Source organism: Schistocerca piceifrons, chromosome 1 (genome assembly GCF_021461385.2).
Source record: "Schistocerca piceifrons isolate TAMUIC-IGC-003096 chromosome 1, iqSchPice1.1, whole genome shotgun sequence".
Lineage (NCBI taxonomy): Eukaryota > Metazoa > Arthropoda > Insecta > Orthoptera > Acrididae > Schistocerca > Schistocerca piceifrons.
Genome location: NC_060138.1, coordinates 114,548,764 through 114,564,383, shown reverse-complemented (window position 1 = coordinate 114,564,383; position 15,620 = coordinate 114,548,764). Strand labels below are relative to the sequence as shown.

General features: G+C 47.4%; 1 protein-coding gene across 1 annotated transcript in view; it reads left to right on the top strand.

Annotated features, from left to right (window-relative positions):
- Positions 1-15,620, top strand: part of LOC124786107 (WASH complex subunit 3-like) — a 79,134-nt gene that overhangs the window by 30,841 nt on the left and 32,673 nt on the right. Inside the window, exon 3 of the mRNA XM_047254240.1 lies at positions 9,850-9,994. Coding sequence (XP_047110196.1) covers positions 9,850-9,994 — 145 coding nt within the window. The remainder of the gene's footprint in view (positions 1-9,849; positions 9,995-15,620) is intronic.

Genomic DNA, 15,620 nt, shown 5'->3' with positions numbered 1-15,620 from the left:
CCATGTGAGACAGTTCATTAATCTTGGAAAGCAACCCTCGGTTTTGCTAGGATTTTCAACGACTCCAATGTTCGGTACGACAGTGCTTGGAGGGAAAGATGGACGAGAGAGTGCGCGTTAATACATTTCCCAGCGTCATTTCAACGCCTAAGGAGATTTTTTTTTTTTTCAATTTCAAATTCATAACTACGTTCTCTATGTATCTGTGTAATCCATTATCATGAATTCATGTCATATCTTTCCTGTCCCCACTGTCATCTGCTAGTACGAATGTGTGGAAGTCTGTAGCTGGCACGTGGGGGTTTTCTAAGTGTATGTTAACGACAGTTTAGCCAACCTTTGTGTAAAGATACGAATACGGCATGTGATGTCACTGGTCAGCATCTATCGTAAGGTTGATGCAGGTAGAAACCGCTTGCGCTCTCTGTGTCCATCCGGGCTTCTGTGTAGACCCCGGCGGTGGGGGGCGCTCTAAGAAGTATCTCTTGTTGCTATGTTGAAATGTGTAAGACCTAGATTTGTTTGGGTTTGCGGTAGTCGATCTAATGTATGGCATTGATAATCATGTCGCACCATCTATTTCAATTGTAGAATGGTGTTAATTTCATTAATATTCAGTTTATTCGCTGAGATCTTTTGTGCAACTAGAACTGACGTGGATGAGCGTTGATACCACGTGATTTACCGTTTTAATTAGTTTGGTGTATCATGTATTTGTAGTGTCTACGTAGTGTGCAAGGGAGAGGATGTTGATATGGCTGCCTGATATCCTCTTTGTACGACACAAATGCACATGTGGATTAACATGGTTGTTTATTTACCAGAACGGATAGTTGTTAGTTGACTTTAATAGAGCCCTTGTGTTATGGTGGTACACACTCTTCCATAATAGTCCTATTCAGACAGTATTGGTGATCTTGCTACAATCTGACACTATGTACTGTTGTAAGTAGGCTGTTTAGGTTTTTATGTTGGTAACGCCACGTAGTGCTCTGTATGAAAATCGCTGACTGCACTGTGTGTAGTCTGTGGCTGCTTGGACTCATTGTTGGAATATTCGCTAGTGTAGTGTTAGGCAGTTGTCTGTGAACAGCGTATAGCGTTGGGCAGTTGGAGATGAGCCGCCAACAGTGGTGGATGTGGGGAGAGAGATGCCAGAGTTTTGAGAGGTCATTATGAGCGGACGATCTGGACGTGTGTCCGTCAGAAAAAGGAAATTTGTTTAATTGGATGCCATATTATGACTTTTGAACACTATTAAGGTAAATACATTGTTTGTTCTGTATCAAAATCTTTCATTTGCTAACTATGCCTATCAGTAGTTAGTGCCTTCAGTAGTTAGAATTTTTTATTTAGCTGGCAGTATTGGCACTCACTGTATCGCCATAGTTCGAGTAACGAAGATTTTTGTGAAGTAAGTGATTTCATGAAAGGTATAGGTTAATGTTAGTCAGGGCCATTGTTTTGTACGGATTACTGAAAGTCAGATTGCGTTGGGCTAAAATATTGTGTGTCAGTTTAGTGATGATCAGAATAAGTAAAGAGAAAACTGTCTGAGTACGTTGAGTTGTACACAGCTGTTTCTGTATCAATAACGTAAGAGTTTTTCCAGCATTGTCATTCTTAATTTTCAAATGGGAAGTTTCATACTGTCGTAGCCTCTAGCCTCTGCGAATGAATGACGGATGCCAACTGGAGTTTCAGTTAGTGACTGAGCTAGTGACTGAGGCATTGCAGTCAGCTGCGACGGTCTAAATATTTGCGGCCAAGAGGGCGTTGGCGGCCTGTTGCTTGCGAGTGTGTCTTTGACCTCTCTCCTGGTAGGCACGGTTAATCCAGCGCCTGCTATCGACCTTCTCGCTACATCTTTGCCGACCAGTCTGCTGACGACAGCTTACGCCAGCACAGTATGAATGTGTCATGTGGTTTGTGGAATTCTTGTGTTAAATTTTATTTAATTTACCGTCCAGTTTGTGTTTCATTCCCGCAGACTTAGTAGCCCTTTTTCTGCTGCACCACATGCGTTTCTTTGTAAACTGTGAGGCTCCAATTCGATGTAAACACCTCTCGCATTCGAATTGAATCCTCAGTTTCATCACAGAGTAGATGTGCTGATGTTTCGTAAATTTATTTGCAAAGTTATTGCATTTATGGAATGTCAGAAGTGGGCTTTCAAATTGGCCATTAAAGCCCGTCGCACTCTAATCTAGTGAGCTTACATGTGTAGTATGAAAGCTTTGTTTTAAATTCTATCTTTTTTGTGTGAGTCATCATTGTGAATGTGGTGTGTGTGACCTTCGTAAATTTTAACCAATAATTTAGCGGACTTGTCCTCACATGTGTCGGTTCAGTTGCTGTGTTGCATAATACATCATGTGTCGAGATTCACATGCCAGCGTTCCAGGTAACTGTGTTTTAGGTTAACATATGTGTTTGTTACTTTTAATGAGGAAATAAATGTTAGTTATTGATAAATTACTTGCTATTGCACCTCACAGCGTCATTCTGCTTCTTAGTCAGGATCCTTAAAATCAGTTTGCACCTCCCCTTAAGAATGTCGCAATGACATTTATTATGATTATTGTATATCCATTATATGGAATAGTATTTTATTAAATCAAGTGGTCTATGAGGTAGCATCTTTTTATCAGTTTAATTAATTAGTATTTAAATAAATTTGGCCCTTTAATCAGAAGTTTTTGTGTTTGGTACTTGTTCGAGACAAGGGAATGTCGGCTTTTATTTGCATAGTCATTCTTGGGATTGAGGAAATCAGAAAAGAGACATTTCGCGAAGCCCATTCTACTAGTACCTAGCAGTAGTAAAACACAACAGGTATCAGTCAATAACCCGTACGATCGAACTCTTGACAATAAGCGTAGGTTTGGTAATGAGTTAAATGCTTTTCGGAAATCTAGAAATACTGCATCTATACGACTGCTTTGATCCAACGGTTTCAGTAAGTCATGTGAGGAAAGTCTAAGTTGGGTTTCACATGATCGATGTTTTCGAAAACCATGCTGGTTGGCATGGAAGAGATCATTCTATTCCAGATACCTCGTTAGAATATGTTCTATGAAACCATAACAAATCGATGTCAGAGATATTGGACGGTAGTTTTGTTGCCCACTTCTGCTATCTTTCTTTTAGACAGGTGTTACCTGTGCTTTCTCCCAACTACTGAACATGATTTTCTGTTCGATGGATCTACGATAGATTATAGTCAGAAGTGGGACTAACTCAGACGCAAATTCAATGTTGAGTATGATCGAGATTCCATTGGGCCCTCGAGCTTTACTCAATTTTAATGATTTTGTCTGTGTCTCAACACCACTGACTATTAAACATTACACTCATCTTTTCAGAGGTATGAGTATTAAATTGTAGCAATATTCTTGGGTTTTCCTTTGTAAAGGAACATTTAAAAATGGAGTTAAGGATTAAAATTTGAAAACAGAGTTAACAATATCAACTTTTGCTTTGCTACCCTCAATTTCAGTTCCCGTCTCATTCGATAGGGACTGCACACTAACTTTGGTGCCACTAATAGCTTTTACATACGACCAGAATTTTTGTGGGTTTTGTGAAATATCATTTGATAATGTTCGTCTACATTAGTCATCGTAGATATCACGCATTGTTCTCTTGAAAGTCGAATGCTTTTCACTCAGAATCTCTCTGTCTGTAACCCTACACTTTGTTTTACATCTGTTATACAGTATTCTCTTCAGAAATTTCTTTACAGTGACTGTGTACCACGGAGAGTTCCGCCCCCTTCGAACTGTTCTACATGGTATATATCTATCCAGTGCAAGGTCAAGTACTCTTTTAAATCTAAGCCCTAGTTTCTCTACATACTTCTGCCCTGTGCTAAAAGTGCTCACATTTGAGATATGACACTGCTGATGTTTCATCTGGGTTACTGAACATACGTATCTTTCTGCTTGTTTCAGCTGCCCTTCGTACTTTGCTAACCATTTTTGCCGCAACTGCTTCATGATCACTGATACCAGTTTCGATGTGGACGTCCTCAGGTCTCCTCTATTTTTTGCCATTGGATCCAATATGTTTCCATTACGGGTGGGATTCCGAACTATGTGTTCTACCTAGTTTTCAGAGAAGGCATTTAGCAATGTTTCACAGAATTTCTTATCACGCCAACCACTAACAAAACTGCAATTTTCCCAATTAATTTTCAGATGATTTAAGTCTCCACCGATGATTACAGCATGATTAGGGAACTTACATCCAAGCAAACTAAGGTTTTCTCTATAGTCTTCAGTTACATCAGGAGATGATTGTGGTGGTACTGAACCTTCTCCAAACAATTTCACATGAAGCTTGAGTTTCTATCTCGCTGGATTTCATTTTCTTGACTACCGCGACAAATTCACTGCCTCTGTTTCCCATTGGCTTATCCTTTCGATAGACACCTAAATTCTCGCTGCCATTATTTCAGGTATCAACCAGCTTCCTGCACCAAGTATTATGTGAGCTTCACTGCTTTTCAGAAGCGCTTCGAACTCTGGCACCTGTTTACGGATGCTTCGGCAGTTAACCACTAGAATTTTAATACTCTCGCCTTAGGGAGACATTTCTTTCGATCCTACACTGATAAGTCTTGGTCTCCTACAGCTATCGCTATCTGGATTGGACGGAGAGTCACCTAATCTAAAAAGCCGTTGCGTGCACCCCACACACAGCCTGGGCAGCAACTTCTGATGTGTAGTGCCTCTGGTACCGCGCGCCACGGAATTTGAATCCCCACCAGACGTCATGGACAGTGAAGACCCCTAGAGGTTTCTGCACCATCGCGCTGTAAGCTTGGTGGCGCGCGCCTCCTGGTCCGCATTTAGAGTGAGGGCGCCACTGTGGAGCACGTGGTTGCAGCAGCCAATAGCGGCGACCCCGACAGAGTACTTAAGGGCCTGCCTGTCGCTCAGCCTGCCAGCTCTGGCGGTAATTCGAAAGAATACCGCCTTTCGATTGTGACATCGTTCACTAATCGAAGCGATAGGTTTTGCAGGTACCTGCCAGCCAGCCAGCCAGCAGCCAGCAGCGGTCCCAGCCAGCAGCCAACAGCCAACAGCAGCAGCGTCCCCGCCAGCCAGCCAGCCGGGTGCCCCCTGCCAGCAGCAGCAGAGTGGGGCTTCGGCCCCAGTCTTCTTCATCACCTCTCCGTCCGTTTTCTTCTGTTTTTTGTCTGCTTGCCCGTCCCTTGTTTTCAACTGTCCTTTTGTCCTGTCCTGTGTCTTTCTCTGTTTCACAATGTCAACACCCACCACCACTACTACAGCCACCATCACTGTCATCATCTACACATCTTCCTCAGCCGCTGCCACCAATATCACGTGGTGTTCCAAATCACCTCCCCCTCAGGCCATCCCCCCACTCCTCACTCTCCCATCTCCCTCACTATTTGTCGCACCATCCCTGGCTCCTCCCTCCCGCGCCTCCTCTGATCCCTTCTCTCCACTCCCTCCCTCTGCTCCTTCCATTTCGGCGGCCCCCACTAGGGTGGTGGCCCATGCTCCAGTTTCACCTTCGCCCTCTTCGTCTTCATCATCGCCATCGCCATCGCCTTCGCCCTCACTATCTCCGGCGCCGACTCCAGCACTGGGACCTGCCACTCCATGCCACCTTCCAGTTGCTCCCATCCCCCACACCTCCTCCGCCGCCGTCAAACGCCCCAGTGGCACCCCTGCCTCCTCTGCACCTAAAAAGGCTCTGCCTCGTCCCCCCTTCCCCTGCCCAGGATACCATGGATGTTTCCCCACCTGTCCCTGCCCCCTCCTCCTCCTCGTCCCCCTCCTCCTACTGCTACCTCTTCTCCCGTCCTGATCCCTCCCTTCTTGAGGCCCGGAACCTCACCCTCTTCATTCGCCATTTTCCCAGTGCCCCCATCTCCCTCCTCACTCCTTGCCGTGACTCAATCCTCATCTCCTCCACGAGCCCTACCTTTCACACAGATATCCTTTCCCACATCCCTGTCACCCGCTTTGGCCCTCATGCCTCCCTCACCCCTGCCCCATCCCACCAACCCCAACCCCCGCATCACCCGCCGACCCTCACTGCCATGATCACTCGGCTTAGTCCAACGATCACGGAGGAGGAGGTGTTGGCGGAGCTCAAGGTGCATCCCCATCTGAAGGTGTGTGCAGTTCGCTGCATTCACAACTCTGCCGGCCCCACTCACCTTCTGCGGGTATTTTCCAAACACGTCCCCTCCATAGACTGTCTCCTGAAGGAGTGTGCCCTCCTCTTTAACCAACATTACAAAGTTGACCCCTCCCGTTCCCCTCCTCAATCCCTCCACTGCCAGAGGTGCTTGCAGTATAACGCACACTCAACATCTGAGTGCTGCGAGGCCCCCACCTGCCTGCACTGTAAGCAAGCACACTTCTTACAGCTGTGCCCCAACCTCCAGTCCCCTCCCTCCTGTAAATCCTGTAACCTCCCTCATCCTACGTACTCCCAGAATTATAAGGCCCAGCCCCCTCCTACCACTCCCAAACTCCCCATCCCTGTCCGCCCTCTGGACGCCCCCAACCCTCCTGGCAATTCCCTTCGCACCCCCCCTACTGCTGAGGACATCATAAGATTCCTTACCATCGTCCTCCAAAATGTTTACCTTCTCCAGCGCCCCCACACCCTCCAACAGATATCCCTCGTTGCCCGTTCCATCTTTCACCTAAAAATGTATGCCACCTACTCCTACAACCAGGCTCATTTCACCTTCTCCCGTCTTGACATGCTTGTCATGGTGTGACAGCACCGTATCCTGTTCAACAACAACCACTCCCTTCCTGCCAACAAGAACCTCTTCCTGCACACCCTGTCCACCCATCGCGTGGATGCCTTCCTCCTAAATGAAACCTTCCTCCAACCCCACCACACCATCCGCACTTCACCCTACCTCCTTCACCGCTCCGATAATCCCCTTCCGATTGCGTGTGGCGGAGTTGCCATTGGTCACCACTGCCAGATCCCGGTTCGGCTCCAACCTCTCCTTCCCGACCCCACCGAACACCTGATCCTTAGTCTCTTCTTCCCCGGCCTTACCATCACCTGCGCCACCATCTATGTCCGCCCTAACGCCCCTATTCCTTTCGACTTCCTCTCGCACATTGACTGTACCTTCTCCTCCTACGTGATCGCCGCCGACCTCAACATCCATAGTCGTTCCGCCACCCATTTACGGCGGTGTCATTGGTTCCTCTCCTCCCTTCAAGGCGACCTCGTCCCCAGCACACCCATCCCAAATCCAACTCCACTCCCGATGTCATCCTCTCCTCCCCTAATCTCCTTGGCCGCATAATGGTGGATGTCCTGGAGCTCATTGGTAGCAACCATCTCTCTGTCCTCCTCACCATTTCAGATGGTCGTTGCCCCCGCCACGACCCTCATAATGACCCTCATAATGACCCCAAACCTATAAACTCATCCAAGTTCTGGTCAGCCTTCCATCGCACTACCGGAACTAAACCCTCCCCCTACTAACCTCTTCACCATGATGATCACCCCTTCCCTGACACCCTTAGTAAGGCCAATCACTTTGCCTCCTACCTCTCCATTGCCTTTTCCATCCCCAACGATCCCCAGTTCGATTACTCCCTCTTCCCGGATGTCCGCGATCGAAGTGTCACCTCTGTCCCTCCCCTCGCACCTGGTTTCCAGTACTTGGACCACATTGCACACACGGAACTCAATGCCCCTATCACTACACAGGATCGCATTGGTACACTCCGCACAAAACGCAACACTGCTCCTGGTCACGATCGTGTCACCTACCGCCACCTTCGTGAAGCTCCTGTCTCTTTCCTCTCCACCCTGGCCAGGCTCTACAATGTAGTCCTCTCCACTGGCTACTACCCCGACCTGTGGAAAACCTCCCATGTCCTGATGTTCCTTAAACCTGGCAAACCACCGTCCGCTGTCTCCTCCTACTGTCCCATCAGCCTTACCTCGGTCTTCAGCAAGGTCCTGGAATCTATCCTCACCCGCTGCATCCACCAGCATCTCCGCCAGCACCGCCTCCTTCCCGTTACCAAGTGTGGCTTTCGGCTGTCCTTCTCTTCCAATGATCTTCTCCTTCACCTCACTCATCTCCTTTCCGACCAGCTTAATTCCCGTCGCTCCGCAATATTCCTCTTCCTGGGCCTCGAACGTGCCTACGACCACGTATGGCATTCCAGTCTCCTCTTCAAGCTCCAAACCTTCGCCCTTCCCATCAACTACATCCGTCTCATCGGCGCCTTTCTCTCCCACCGTCCTTCCTACGTTACCATCCATAACATAGACTCCTACACCTTTTTCCCCTCCGCCGGTGTGCCCCAAGGCTCCGTCCTCTCTCCCCTTCTGTACCTTTTGTATACGGTGGACATGCTGCCACTGTCACCCCCCATCCACCTTCTCCAGTTTGCCGATGACACCGCCTTCCTTGCCCTTGCCCCCACCCTGCAGCGCTCACAACACCTTCTCCAATCGCATCTTGAGCGGTTCACCGCTTAGTGCAACCAGTGGTTGCTCAAGGTCAATCCCTCCAAAACCCAGGCGATCATTGTAGGCAAAACCACCCCTTCCTTCCGCCTCCTTGATTTCTATCTCACCCTCACTCCCACCCTTAAGTACCTTGGCGTCACCCTCGACCGTCGCCTCTCCTGGACACCCCATCTCCGGACAATCCAAGCCAAGGCACGCTCCCGACTCCATCTCCTCAAGCTCCTTTCTGGCCATACATGGGGTCTGGACCCCTCCACCATCCTCCACACCTATAAATTCCTCATCCGCCCTATCCTTTGTTACACCCATCTGGCCTGGATCTCCGCCCCCTACCTTTTATAAATCCATACTAATCCTTGAACGCCATGCTCTTCGCCTCGCCTATCGGATCTGTCTCCCCTCCCCCACGTGGATCCTGTTTGATCTCATCCCCTTCCCCCACCTCCTCCTTTTCCTTGAAAGGATATGGATCCTGTCCACCTCCTGCCAACTCGATCCTCCTCATCCGCTTGTCTCACCCATACTCTCCCACCCCCGCACCTGTATTCCCACGTCCCACCCGGTCTCCATCTCTCCACCCTCCTTACCCTCTCCCAAGGTGCTTCCGCCAGCTCCCCCTACTTGATGATGTCCTCCTCCCATCCATCTACCCCTCCTATCAACTTTGATCCTCCCCCACTTCCTGTGTCCTTTGGTTTAGGCACCCTCCCTCCCCACTCTTCCCTTCCCTTCTCTTTCCTTTTCCCCCATCCCCTACCTCCTCCCCTCTTCCCCTGGGCTTCCCCTCCCCCCTTCCTACTACCCCTATCTCCCCTGCCCATGGCATCTCTGCTCTCCCCTCTCCCTCTCCCATTCCCCTTCTTTCTCCTCCTCTCTTGGCAGGTCCCCAGACTCGTACACACTCAGTGAACATTCGCGTGCCGGAGATCATCGCCATCAGTGTCTCGTGTGTGTGCCTTCGTTTATGGTTAGTGTTTGTTCGCCGTCACGCCACCACTGTTCACGTGTGCCGTCGCCATCATCCATGTTATGTGCGCCGTGTCAACTAGTGTCAGTGAGGTTTCTCGTCCAGTGTGTACGGCTCCATGTTTTTTTGTTTTTTAGTGTCTACATTTTTTGCCTGCCGTTTTGACTGTATTCTCTGTGCCACCTCTCTGTAATACTTATTGTCAAACTCAAGGCTGAAGAGCGGCGTACTCTGCTGCTGAGAGCCCGCCTTTGTATAAGGTGTTTGAAATCACAATAAAGAAAAAAAAAATCTCAGCCTGCCATCTCCGGCGGTAATTAGAAAGAATACCGCCCTTCGATTGTGACATCGTTCACTAATCGAAGCGATAGGTTTTGCAGGTGCCTGCCAGCCTGCCAGCCAGCCAGCCAGCCAGCAGCGGTCCCAGCCAGCAGCCAACAGCAGCAGCAGCAGCAGCAGCAGCAGCAGCAACGTCCCCGCCGGCCAGCCAGCCGGGTGCCCCCTGCCAGCTGCAGCAGAGTGGGGGTTTGCCCCAGTCTTCTTCGTCACCTCTCCGTCTGTTTTCTTCTGTTTTTTGTCTGCTTGCCCGTCCCTTGTTTGCCACTGTCCTTTTGTCCTGTTCTGTGTCTTTCTCCGTTTCACAATGTCAACACCCACCACCAGTACTACAGCCACCATCACTGCCATCATCTTCAGATCCTTGAGCGCCATGGTCTCCCCTCCCTCACGTGGATCCTGTACGACCTAATTCCTTTCCCCCACCTCCTCCTTTTCCTCCTTTTCCTCGAACAGATACGGATCCTCTACACCTCCCGTAAACTCGATCCTCCTCACCTGCTTGTCTCACCCATCCTCTCCCACCCCCGCCTGCTGCTGTGCCTGTATTCTCACATCCCACCCAGTCTCCGTCACTCCACCCTCCTTGATGATGCCCTCCTCCCCTCCATCTACCCCTCCTATCAACTTTGATCCTCCCACTTCCTATGTTTTTCCCTTTGGGCACCCTCCCTCCCTTCTCTCTCCTTTCCCCCCCCCCCATTCCCCCTTCCTCCACCCCTCTTCCCCCGGGCTTCCCCTCCCCCTTCCTCCCTTCCTTCCTCCCCCCTACCTCCCCTGCCTTTGGCATCTCTGCTCTCCCCTCTCCATCTCCCACCCCCCTCCTCCTCTCTTGGCAGGTCCCTGGAGTCGTACACGCTCAGTGAACATTCGCGCGCCAGAGATCATCGCCTCGTGTTTCTGCGTGTGACGTCGTTTGCGCTCAAGTGTTCCAGTCTTATTCGTTTTGTGCTCCTCCATTTGCGTGTGACAATTTTCGTCTCTTTGTGTGTGTTCACGTGTCTGAACAAATTTTATCTTGGACTCTACGCCCATGAACGGCTCCATGTATTTTAAAAGTGTATGTCTCCGTTTATATATCCACCATAATTATTCTATAATTGTCTTCTTTTGTCTCTTTTGTATTCTCTGTGGCCAAATAGCGGCGTACTATGCAGCTGATGGCCTACCTGTAACGGGTTTAAAAATAAAAATAAAGAAAAAAAAAAGCTCAGCCTGTTAGTCTAACCTTGCGTACGTCTCAGGACATATTGCCTCGCATTACACATCGTGTTTACTTTCATGTATTCTTTACGAGTGGACGTGGTTGTCTAATTAGGTTTTCTTGTCTGTGTTTTTTCTTACTTGTTGTTGTCGTAAGGTCCTTCGTTGGTCGTGTCCGTCCTCTCCTGTTGTGTTGTTGTTCGCAGGCCGCTCCGCGGGTCCCGCCGCGTTTCCCGTCACTTCAACTGTTCCGGTCGCCGTTACAACAGTACCACCTGACTCACAGAGGGACATCCTACAGGTCTCAACCCTATGACGCAAGTCCAAGAAGTGGCAGCTTAGCTTGTCACAGAACTTTCGAAGTCTCTGGTTCAGTCCTTCCACTCGATCAGGAGGTCACGATCAGTTCTGGGGGGGCAATGATGTAAATTGTGAGCTTCGTTGAAACTCAGTGCTAGTTTTCTCAATCTTCTCCGTCATTCGCTGAAATGTTCCAGGCATGACCTCCGAGCTCAGTACGTTCAGTGAGGCTCCCAGGCAAAAACATTGAATGCACCTGGTGCCCTTTCCTGTCCCTTGCTGCAATTCCTCTAAGGGATACCATCGTTCGCCGTACATTTGAACTGACAACGATTAATCGACTCCTTCCCCTATGCATTTGTCTCCTCTTGACACCGGTCGAAACAGGTTTCCCCGAAACAGGTGAAGTGAGTCCCTCTGGCTCAATTTCAGTTTCAAAGAAAGGCAGTACCTCGAACATGTTGGTTAGGGGTATCGATGTAACACCCTGAGTTCTTCCTGGTCCCCATCCACCATGTACAAGACGCTTAGATCTACCTTTGAAACGCCACTTGCAGTCAAGTGGACGAATAATGACAGATTCTGCAGAAGACACAAGATGCACAGGAGAGGGTAGTACTTCAGATACCTGTGGAACTGGTACCACAGGTACATGACCGGCGACATCAATCTAAGCATTCCGATTCGCAACAGCTGCCAATTTTTTGACAGTAGTATTGTGTGGAGTAAATGGTACCATATTTGTTTTTTGTTTCATATGCAACAGAAGCTGGTTTCGCCGCGTGGCACTCTCTGGACTCATGTCTATTTACTGCTTATGTTGCGTGTGAACTGCTCGATTTAAATGCATACTACTCGTATTATACGTTAGTCTTGTTCCCATCCATTTTTCATACTCTCGCATTTAATGGCGACCACCGAAATTTTCAATGACTTCTGCTAAAATGTACTCTTTGTAGTACGTCTTATAATTTTTGTTTTTTGGTCATCAGTCTACTGACTGGTTTGATGCGGCCCGCCACGAATTCCTTTCCTGTGCTAACCTCTTCATCTCAGAGTAGCACTTGCAACCTACGTCCTCAATTATTTGCTTGACGTATTCCAAGCTCTGTCTTCCTCTACAGTTTTTGCCCTCTACAGCTGCCTCTAGTACCATGGAAGTAATTCCTTCATGTCTTAGCAGATGTCCTATCATCTTGTCTCTTCTCCTTATGTTTTCCACATATTCCTTTCCTCTCCGATTCTGCGAAGAACCTCCTCATTCCTTACCTTATCAGTCCACCTAATTTTCAACATTCGTCTATAGCACCACATCGCAAATGCTTCGATTTTCTTCTGTTCCGATTTTCCCACAGTCCATGTTTCACTACCATACAATGCTGTACTCCAGACGTACATCCTCAGAAATTTCTTCCTCAAATTAAGGCCGGTATTTGATATTAGTAGACTTCTCTTAGCCAGATATGCCTTTTTTGCCATAGCGAGTCTGCTTTTGATGTCCTCCTTGCTCCGTCCGTCATTGGTTATTTTACTGCCTAGGTAGCAGAATTCCTTAACTTCATTGACTTCGTGACCATCAAACCTGATGTTAAGTTTCTCGCTGTTCTCATTTCTACTACTACTCATTACCTTCGTCTTTCTTCGATTTACTCTCAAACCAAACTGTGTACTCATTAGACTGTTCATTCCGTTCAGCAGATCATTTAATTCTTCTTCACTTTCACTCAGGATAGCAATGTCATCAGCGAATCGTATCAAAGATATCCTTTCACCTTGTATTTTAATTACACACCTGAACCTTTATTTATTTCCATCATTGCTTCCTCGATGTACAGATTGAAGAGTAGGGGCGAAAGGCTACAGCCTTGTCTTACACCCTTCTTAATACGAGCACTTCGTTCTTGATCATCCACTCTTATTATTCCCTCTTGGTTGTTGTACATATTGTATATGACCCGTCTCTCCCTATAGCTTACCCCTACTTTTTTCAGAATCACGAACAGCTTGCACCATTTTATATTGTCGAACGCTTTTTCCAGGTCGACAAATCCTATGAAAGTGTCTTGATTTTTCTTTAGCCTTGCTTCCATTATTAGCCGTAACGTCAGAATTGCCTCTCTCGTCCCTTTACTTTTCCTAAAGCCAAATTGATCGTCACATAGCGCATTCTCAATTTTCTTTTCCATCCTTACGTATATTATTCTTGTAAGCAGCTTCGATGCATGAGCTGTTAAGCTGATTGTGCGATAATTTTCGCACTTGTCACCTCTTGCCGTCTTCGGAATTGTGTGGATGATGCTTTTCCGAAAGTCAGATGGTATATCGCCAGACTCATATTCAACACACCAACGTGAATAGTCGTTTTGTTGCCACTTTCCCCAATGATTTTAGAAATTCTGATGGAATGTTATCTATCCTTTCTGCCTTATTTGACCGTAAGTCCTCCAAAGCTCTCTTAAATTTCGATTCTAATACTGGATCCCCTATCTCTTCTAATTCGACTCCTGTTTCTTCTTCTATCACATGAAACAAATCTTCACCCTCGTAGAGGCTTTCAATGTATTCTTTCCACCCAACTGCTCCCTCCTCTGCATTTAACTCTTAATGTTGCCACCGTTGCCTTTAATGTCACCGAAGGTTGTTTTGATTTTCCTGTATGCTGAGTCTGTCCTTCCGACAATCATATCTTTTTCGATGTCTTCACATTTTTCCTGCAGCCATTTGGTCTTAGGTTCCCTGCACTTCCTATTTATTTCATTCCTCAGCGACTTGTATTTCTGTATTCCTGATTTTCCCGGAACATGTTTGTACTTCTTCCTTTCATCAATCAACCGAAGTATTTCTTCTGTTACCCATAGTTTCTTCGCAGCTACCTTCTTTGTACCTATGTTTTCCTTCCCAACTTCTGTGATGGCCCTTTTTAGAGATGTCCATTCCTCTTCAACTGTACTGCCTACTGCGCTAATCCTTATTGCAGTATTTATAGCGTTAGAGAACTTCAAACGTATCTCGTCATTCCTTAGTACTTCCGCATCCCACTTCTTTGCGTATTGATTCTTCGTGACTAATGTCTTGAACTTCAGCCTACTCTTCATCACTACTATATTGTGATCTGAGTCTATATCTTCTCCTGGGTACGCCTTACAATCCAGTATCTGATTTCGGAATCTCTGTCTGACCATGGTGTAATCTAATTGAAATCTTCCCGTATCTCCCAGCCTTTTCCAAGTATACTTCCTCCTCTTGTGATTCTTGAACAGGGTATTCGCTATTACTAGCTGAAACTTGTTACAGAACTCAATTAGTCTTTCTCCTCTTTCATTCCATGTCCCAAGCCCATATTCTCCTGTAACCTTTTCTTCTACTCCTTCCCCTACAACTGCACTCCAGTCGCCCATGACTATTAGATTTTCGTCCCTCTTTACATACTGCATTACCCTTTCAATATCCTCATACACTTTCACTATCTGTTCATCTTCAGCTTGCGACGTCGACATGTATACCTGAACTGTCGTTGTCGGTGTTGTTCCGCTGTCGATTCTGATTAGAACAACCCGGTCACTGAACTGTTCACAGTAACACACTCTCTGCCCTACCTTCCTATTCATAACGAATCCTACACCTGTTATACCATTTTCTGCTGCTGTTGATATTACCCGATACTCATCTGACCAGAAATCTTTGTCTTCCTCCCACTTCACTTCACTGACCCCTACTATATCTAGATTGAGCCTTTGCATTTTCCTTTTCAGATTTTCTAGTTTCCCTACCACGTTCACGCTTCTGACATTCCACGCCCCGACTCGTAGAACGTTATCCTTTCGTAGATTATTCAATCTTTTTCTCATGGTAACCTTCCCCTTGGCAGTCCCCTCCCGGAGATCCGAATGGGGGACTATTCCGAAATCTTTTGCCAATGGAGAGATCATCATGACACTTCTTCAATTACAGGCCACATGTCCTGTGGATACACGTTACATGTCTTTAATGCAGTGGTTTCCATTGCCTTCTGCATCCTCATGTCGTTGATCAGTGCTGATGCTTCCGCCTTTAGGGGCAATTTCCCACCCCTAGGACAAGAGAGTGCCCTGAACCTCTATCCGCTCCTCCGCCCTCTTTGGTAAGGCCGTTGGCAGAATGAGGCTGACTTCTTATGCTGGAAGTCTTCGGCCGCCAATACTGATTATTTATCAAAATTTAGGCAGTGGCGGGGGATCGAACCCGGGACCGAAGACGTTTTGATTATGAATCAAAGACGCTACCCCTAGACCACGTCTTATAATAACAACGTGTAAAAGCATTTGAGTAACTG